The following is an 8196-nucleotide window of genomic DNA, read 5'->3' as shown; positions in this document are numbered from 1 at the left end:
CCCCCCTCCCTCTCTCTCTCTCTCCCCCCTCCCTCCCCCTCTCTCTCTCTCCCCCTCTCTCTCTCTCCCCCCCTCCCTCTCCCCCCCCCTCCCTCTCTCTCTCTCTCTCTCCCTCCCTCCCTCCCTCCCTCCCACTATCTCTCTGGACCGTTGTCCCAACCGTTGTCCCAACCCTCTAGTTTGAAAACGCAGCTGTAAAAAGAGAGAGAGAGACCTTTACACTCTTGTCTGTCTGTCTGTCTGTCTGTCTTGGCTGTGGGTGGCGAGACTAGAGGCAAAGGGGCAAAAAAGTGCACGCAGACATTCTGTTTTCACCCGCGCCAGTCGGTCTTGACGACTGAGAGTTTCGGGGGCACAACGCTGACCATGGAGAAAGGGAAGACCTCTTGGTACGATCAGGAAGTTGCAGACCCTCGACGCACAGGAAGTAGGGGCAGGTAGGGCAACGCACCTTTCAAATGACCTCCTCAGTATAGCCTTTAGCTTACTTTATCTGTATCTCAACCTCATAACGATCCTCCTGGTCATTGCACCTTGCACTTGACATTGACATGTCATTGCACTAAGTTGTACAGTATATTTATTCACTGGTATTGGTACTGTATATATTGTGTGTCTTGAGTATTGTTGTGTTGTCGTCTTGTTGTTGTTTGTACTGTAGCTTGTTCAGCATGGAGAACACCAATGTCTCCAAACATGCAAAGTGTCTCCAGTTATCTTAACATGACATGTTCAGTTTATGACCTTTCTTTTCGCCAGATGCCATGTTGTCAAATTTGTCCACAACATAAATGTATTTTTCGTCTGTGATGACCAGGCGTTCTCCATGTATAACTACAACATGTGTACGACCAGCTATAGAAACGTTACCGAACGAACACCCAATGAATCAGGCCATGTCCTCTATCTCCCTGTGAGGATCTCTGTACAGTTTGTCCAGTATCTCGCCAGCGTTCGTTCGCTGACAACGGTACAACTGCGGAACAACTCAGATTAAACAGATCTGAACACAACCACGTAGGCTTCTCATCTGGGACTTGTCACCGGTTTAGCGATACGCTTATCGTGAAGAGAAACGATTACACCACAGATACACCGGAATCCTATCTCTTTTGTATTGTTGTCTTTAATAAGAGTCCATCCTCTGTCAGCATTGGCTGAGTCAGGTGGAAAGATTTGTGAGTCGGCCCCTCTCTCTCTCTCTTTCCCTAAGCGGGCGGGCGGGCGGCGATGTGGGTCAAAGTTCAAGGCCTCTGCTCCGCCAGCAGATATGGCAGATAAAGGATTAGGCACTTCCTGGTTTGTGTAAGCAGGGGGGGGGGGGGGGGAGAGACTGCAACAGCTGCAATTGTTGGTTCAGAACTCACAGGGATGTGAAGGCCTACATGAATGACCTCTCAACTAGGTACTGGCATGATGCTAGAGAACTGGGATAGATAGATGATCCTGGATGGACTTACGCACTTATATAGCGGCGTGTTCCAAAGCGCTTTACAACGGCCTCTCATTCACCCGTTCACACATACATTCACACACCAATGGCGGCAAGCTGCCATGCAAGGCGCCGGCCGGCCCGCTCACTGGGAGCAATTTGGGGGTTCAGTGTCTTGCCCAAGGACACTTCGACATGTGGCCAGCCGGGGCTCGAACCGCCGATCTGCCCCTAAATCTGTTTGTCTGTTTCCACTGGAGGGCCGATAGCGCTGCTATGTTAGCTAGCGGCCACCACCGCTGTCACTTGCTTTTGGTTATGGTTTGCTGCTGATGTCTCTGTGCACTGTGAGTGTTTACCTGTGGTCAGGGTTGACATTGAGAGGGCCATAACCAGACACGCAGTCAGACACTTCAGTGACATTGGCCTTGACTGTGTTATATGACCGTGTTTAATTAGCCTAGTTTTAGTAGCTTTAGTACCTTGACCTTGCTCAGCCGTCCCAGCCTGCAGCTAACAGCTTTGTCACAGTTAAGTAGTAACCAGGCCGGTGTTTGTGTGCATTCATGCCTACATTATATAGTCGTATGACTAGACTCGGGTGGCAGGGTGGGGGGGGGGGGGGGGGGGGTAATGTAAAAGGGGGAGGAGTCTTCTATGGCCTTCCACTCCTACACAACAATTCCTGTACACTTCCTCTGCCGACTTTAACCATTAACCAGTTTTATAAGAGGTTTTAAATCGTGGGATACTGTGACAGCAGTCTACGGGCCAGGGGGAACGGTAGTCCATGGTTCAGGCCACCGCACGCTACACTAGATCAACACGTGTGGCCGAGCCGACAAAGTAACTTCCAACTGTCTGACAGTTAACCTGAGGTGATTTTTGGCGGCAAAAGTTTTTTTAAAACACCTCAGAACCATAGGTGACATAGATGACATAGATTACAGTCCCTCCTAGCCCTTATACTGCTATCAAAGATAGTAGATCTTCATCTGACTGTTGAGTTTAAATGTAAACATTAAACATCAAAGCAACTTTCTCTCTAATCCTCTCCCTCTCATAAACCCGGGCAAGGCTGGTCGAGCCTGTTTGAGCTGCTCTTTGGTATGACACACACACACACACACCACACACACACTGTTTTAATTTCAGAGGAAAGATATACACACATTTTTTCATTTTCTTTCTGCGTGTCTGCACCCGTGCATCGCTCCGCTGACGTTCTGTGTGTGTGTGTGTGTGTGTGTGTGTGTGTGTACACACACCATGCCAAAGAGAGGCGTGGGTCTGTACTCTGTACGTCAGCCGCTACGAGCAGTCACACCATTTCAACATCATAATGCTTTCATACTTCCTTCAGGTAAATGCTTCAATTCACACAATAGCTTTCATGGGTTAGGATGTGGGCAGGCTGAACTAGTTCACAAGTCACTTGTGGGGACCGACCGACCAATAGCTGCTGTGGAAAGTTTTCAAGACTACTACTACTACTCATCTTTTTTGTTCGACCGTTGTTGTTTTCGAGAGAGTTAGACGACGTTATGGCTTAATGCCAGGGGGTTTCTACGTTGTTATAACATTGTTAGATATTAAGTGAGAGAGGGAGAAGTTCCTGCTATGAAACGGTACAGGAGCTTTCGGTCGTCGAAGAGATTGCACCTCGACAGGTAAGGCCTCAGGGCTCTCACTCACTCAGGGGAGGTGATCAACACAGCAGTTTGTTTCGTTTCCTTGTTAAATGCTTTTCAGGCAGAACTCTGTGGACTGCCTGTGATAGAACAGAAGGTGGTAGAGTTCTAGAAGGTGCTAGAGAGTTCTAGAACATGGCCAGTGGTTTTAAGTAGTAAGAATAGACTTTCTTGAATGATGGTGATGAATTGAATATCTGTGTTTCGTTCAGTTTGATGCAAAAAGGCAGTCAAGTCATTGCTGTGTGTCACATCCAGTTGCTTTGGTTCATAGACCACGTTGTTGTGTGGAGAGCCAGCGCTTGTGTTTTCATTATCGTATACCTGTAACGAATTGTCGATTTGATACTTGAAATGTCAACCTAGTAGTCGATTACTTTGCTACGATGTAATTTAGTTAGACCTACACGATTGTTAGACCTACATTTTAGAAATTGAGTCGAGTGGGATTGTTTGTTTGCTTGACATGACACACGCACACGCACACACACGCACACGCAGACACACGCACACGCACACAGATTGTGTAGAGAAGTGTGAAAGTGTGGGTGTTTTACAGCCTGGTCACAGGATGAGCCTTGATGGGAAAGATGCTCACCTTTTCCCACCCGTCATAAAGATAAGCCTCTGCGTTCTCCTACCTGTCCACACGTCACACAGCCTTTATGGCCGTCAGGCGTGGAGGTGAACCAACACTCACCTCTCTGTTGTTGAGCCTGGTACATTACTGCCTCCGTCCGTACTGTCTGTTGGTCCACAGTACAGAGTCCCTCTCAGACTAGACCTCTGTCTGTCTGTCTGTCCTCCATGGTGACCAGTGAGAGTATGAGCGGCTTTCAAGCGGCGGCTGTGTCTCAGGAGGTAGAGCCGCCGTCTAATGATCGCTAGGTCGGCAGATCGGCGGTTCGAGCCCCGGCTGGCCACGTGTCGAAGTGTCCTTGGGCAAGACACTGAACCCCAAATTGCTCCCAATGAGCGGGGCTGGCGCCTTGCATGGTAGCTTGCCGCCGTTGATGGGTGAATGAGAGGCCGTTGTAAAGCGCTTTGGAATAAGCCGCTATATCAGTCAGTCCATTGTTTTCACCATATTCCTGTATCCGTGGTATGAAATGTGAAACGTGATCTCTGTGGTTGTGGGTAGCCTCGTGTTACTCGGGCGTGTGCTTTGGAAAGCAGTGGTGCGGTTAATTGCTATATTCATTTCTGCAACTCTATGTATGTTTGTGTGCTGGTTGACAAGTCTGTAATTAAATGGTAAACAATGCATGTAAGTCTAGCTACTTATTGGCTAAACGTTTAACCTAAGATATTGATTATTAGCTTATGTTTAGTTATGTTCATGTCCTCAATCTGAGAGGCTATGAAGGCCTTACGTTTAAAAATGTTTGGCATTTAGCAGACGCCTTTAATCCAAAGTGAATCGTCTATCCGTCAATCATCATAAGAAATTGTTATCTATGCCAAAACCAGGGGCCATTGGCAATGCAGGAATGCAATAAGGAAGAATTCATTTTATTTATTTATTTATTCATGGTTTTTATCTTTGTGGCTGATCTCTTTTTGAAGCCAATTCCAGTTGGGTTGTCTAACAGTAAGGCTTTGAACACACCGGACACCTGTGTACACGCAGGGTGTGTGCCAGGCCTATCTCTGCCTCACTGTATGTCTGCTCTAACCTGTTAACATGGGCTGTATGGCTGCTCTAACCTGTTAACATGGGCTGTATGGCTGCTCTAACCTGTTAACATGGGCTGTGTGGCTGCTCTAACCTGTTAACATGGGCTGTATGGCTGCTCTAACCTGTTAACATGGGCTGTATGGCTGCTCTAACCTGTTAACATGGGCTGTATGACTGCTCAGACCTGTTAACATGGGCTGTATGGCTGCTCTAACCTGTTAACATGGGCTGTATGGCTGCTCTAACCTGTTAACATGGGCTGTATAGCTGCTCTAACCTGTTAACATGGGCTGTATGGCTGCTCTAACCTGTTAACATGGGCTGTATGGCTGCTCTAACCTGTTAACATGGGCTGTATGGCTGCTCTAACCTGTTAACATGGGCTGTATGGCTGCTCTAACCTGTTAACATGGGCTGTATGGCTGCTCAGACCTGTTAACATGGGCTGTATGGCTGCTCTAACCTGTTAACATGGGCTGTATGGCTGCTCAGACCTGTTAACATGGGCTGTATGGCTGCTCTAACCTGTTAACACGGGTGCCAAAATGAAAAGCACACGTGTGCAGAGGTTGACGTCTGCGGTGTGCTGGAGCCAGTAAGGTGTCTGGGTGGTTACTGAATGTGTCTAGGTGAGAGAACACGATCATGAACGGACTTGTTTCTAAACCCTTTGACTCCTTCTCTCTCTCTCTCTCTCTCCTTCTCCTCTCTCTCTCTCTCTCCTTCTCCTCTCTCTCCTTCTCTCTCCTCTCTCTCTCTCCTTCTCCTCTCTCCCTCTCTCTCCTTCTCTCTCTTCTCCCTCCTTCTCCTCTCTCTCCTTCTCTCTCCTTCTCTCTCCTTCTCTCTCCTTCTCTCTCTCTCTCCTTCTCTCTCTCTCTCCTTCTCTCTCCTCTCTCTCTCTCCTTCTCCTCTCTTCTCCTCTCTCCTTCTCCTCTCTCTCTCCTTCTCCTCTCTCTCTCTTCTCTCTCTCCCTCTCTCCTTCTCTCTCTCCCTCTCTCTCTCCTTCTCCTCTCTCTCTCCTCTCTCTCCTTCTCTCTCTCTCTCTTCTCCTCTCTCTCCTTCTCCTCTCTCTCTCTCTCCTTCTCCTCTCTCTCTCTCTCTCATTCTCTCCTCTCTCTCTCCTCCTCTCTCTCTCTCCTTCTCTCTCTCCCTCTCTCTCCTTCTCTCTCTCTCCTTCTCTCTCCTCCTCTCTCTCCTCTCTCTCTCCCTCTCCTCTCTCTCTCTCTCTCTCTCTCAGCTACCCAGTGGAGAGCGGGGGTCTGTCGTCGGCCAATGGGAAGAAGGGCAGTCCCAGCTAGAGATCCAACAGCAGCACAAGACCCTCACCAGACAGACCCCCGTCAGGTAACACACACACACACACACACACACACACACACTCACCAGACAAACCCCCGTCAGGTAACACACACACACACACACACACACACACACACACACACACACACACTCACCAGACAGACCCCCGTCAGGTAACACACACACACACACACACACACACTCACCAGACAAACCCCCGTCAGGTAACACAACCACTCACACACACACACTTCTAATGTTCTGCATAGCACCCGAGTGGTGTTTTTTCTTTTATTCTTTTAGGATGTAACGTTTGCTCGAGTGTAAAGTGTGATGTTTTTATTTCCTGTAGTTGTGTTTGATGTGATATTTCTATGTCCTGTAGTTCTGTTTTAAATTGTTTATAACATCTGAGGCCATATTTCCCCTGTGGGTTTACCTGCCCAGGGACTGCTGATGTCATGTAGCTACCCAGCTAATTCAGGGAGAGTCAACGACTGTCCATTGTCCCTTTTTAAATAAACTAATAAATACAAATAAGTGCGACCTCTGTGTTTGTCTTGGGGGTGCTTGTCTGCTCACAAGCTCGCTAAAGACAGCAGAGTCACATGACCTGTGACCTTACAGTTGTGCTGTTTGTGACCTCTCTCCTTCTCTCTCTCTCGTTCTTCCTCTCTCCTTCTCTCTCTCTTCTTCTCCTCTCTCTCCTTCTCTCCTCTCTCTCCTTCTCTCTCTCTCGTTCTTCCTCTCTCCTTCTCTCTCTCTTCTTCTCCTCTCTCTCCTTCTCTCTCTCCTTCTCCTCTCTCTCTCTCCTTCTCCTCTCTCTCCTTCTCTCTCTCCTTCTCCTCTCTCTCTCTCCTTCTCCTCTCTCCTTCTCTCCTCTCTCTCCTTCTCTCTCTCTCTCTCTCTCTGACCAGCAGGTCCCAGACGTTCGATGCAGACAGAAGTCTTGAGAGGACGGAGAGCACTGGCACGCAGAGTGTAAGTTCACCTCATTTCCAGTAAAAATTGTAGTGCAAACAAACAGCCTAACACTGAGTCCACTTGACACTATTTATGGTTGATATTGCCAGAATCTTTGTTCATATTGGCCTCAAAACGTTGCTCTCTCTCTCTCTCTGTGTAACATAAACATCATTTGTTCGTGACTCATTCTGTTCTTTCTTCTGTTCCACAGAGTTTTATAAAACACAACAAGACATTCCATAAGCTGTTCCCAGATATCACCGAGGAGGAGGACGTCTTACATGGTAGGTTAGCTAGGAGGAACATGTAGTCCACCTTCAAAATAATGACAAGTCAAAAATTATGTTTTTTCGCCTAAGTATCATATATTCTAGATGTGGTTCACACCTGAGGGACGAGGCTGGAGAGACTCCTCTCACATTCATACACACTTCCATACACATACACACTTCCATACACAAGCTTGTATTTGGGCTTCTGAGGGTGTAAGACAATTGAATTAAGTTAATGGAACATTTAGAAGTTATATTCTTCAATTGCTATGTATGATTAATTTCAAAGCGCCATGCCATGCCGCTAGGCCTTATATAAACAGTTGGCAAAAGAGCCTTTAACTTAAAAGCCCCAGCTGATTGGAATAATTTACCAGTTAACATGAGATCCATCACATCTGTTGGTAGAGTTAACTGTTCTTGTTATCCCTGAAGTTGTTTACACATAATATTTTATATTCAGACGTCCAAAGTATAGATGTACATCCACCTTCCTGTAGTTTGTACTCTTTATTATTTTGATACTCTGTTGTTGTGATTGATATTATGTTAGGACCCTCTCTAAAACGAGATGACACAGCTCAAGGGGTTCATCCGAATAAAGACATTTAAATTGATTGAACTAACGCTCCTCTCTCTCCTCCTCCCAGCGTACATCTGTGCCCTGCAGAAGGAGGTGCCGTACCACGGCAGACTCTACGTCACGGACACACACGCCTGCTTCCACTCCTCTGTGCTGCTCAAGGACACCAAGGTAAACCACCAGGACCCTGGCTGGGTGGGTGGCTGGGTGGGTGGCTGGTGGGGTGGGTGGGTGGGTGGGGGGTAGGTGGGTGGGTGGGTGGGTAGATGGCTGGG

General features: G+C 47.7%; 1 protein-coding gene across 1 annotated transcript in view; it reads left to right on the top strand.

The window, feature by feature from the left end:
• The first annotated feature begins 290 nt into the window (after positions 1–290).
• The window catches only part of LOC308175910 (GRAM domain-containing protein 2B), a 15781-nt gene continuing 7875 nt past the window's right edge, over positions 291–8196 (top strand). Inside the window, 6 exon segments of the mRNA XM_080550487.1 lie at positions 291–437; positions 6039–6088; positions 6091–6145; positions 7021–7081; positions 7278–7350; positions 7989–8092. Coding sequence (XP_080406613.1) covers positions 367–437; positions 6039–6088; positions 6091–6145; positions 7021–7081; positions 7278–7350; positions 7989–8092 — 414 coding nt within the window. The 5' untranslated portion in view covers positions 291–366.

This window comes from Nansenia antarctica (assembly GCF_963989245.1).
Source record: "Nansenia antarctica genome assembly, chromosome: 1".
NCBI lineage: Eukaryota > Metazoa > Chordata > Actinopteri > Argentiniformes > Microstomatidae > Nansenia > Nansenia antarctica.
The sequence above is the reverse complement of the archived record's forward strand: the minus strand, read 5'-3'. Positions and strand labels throughout refer to the sequence as shown.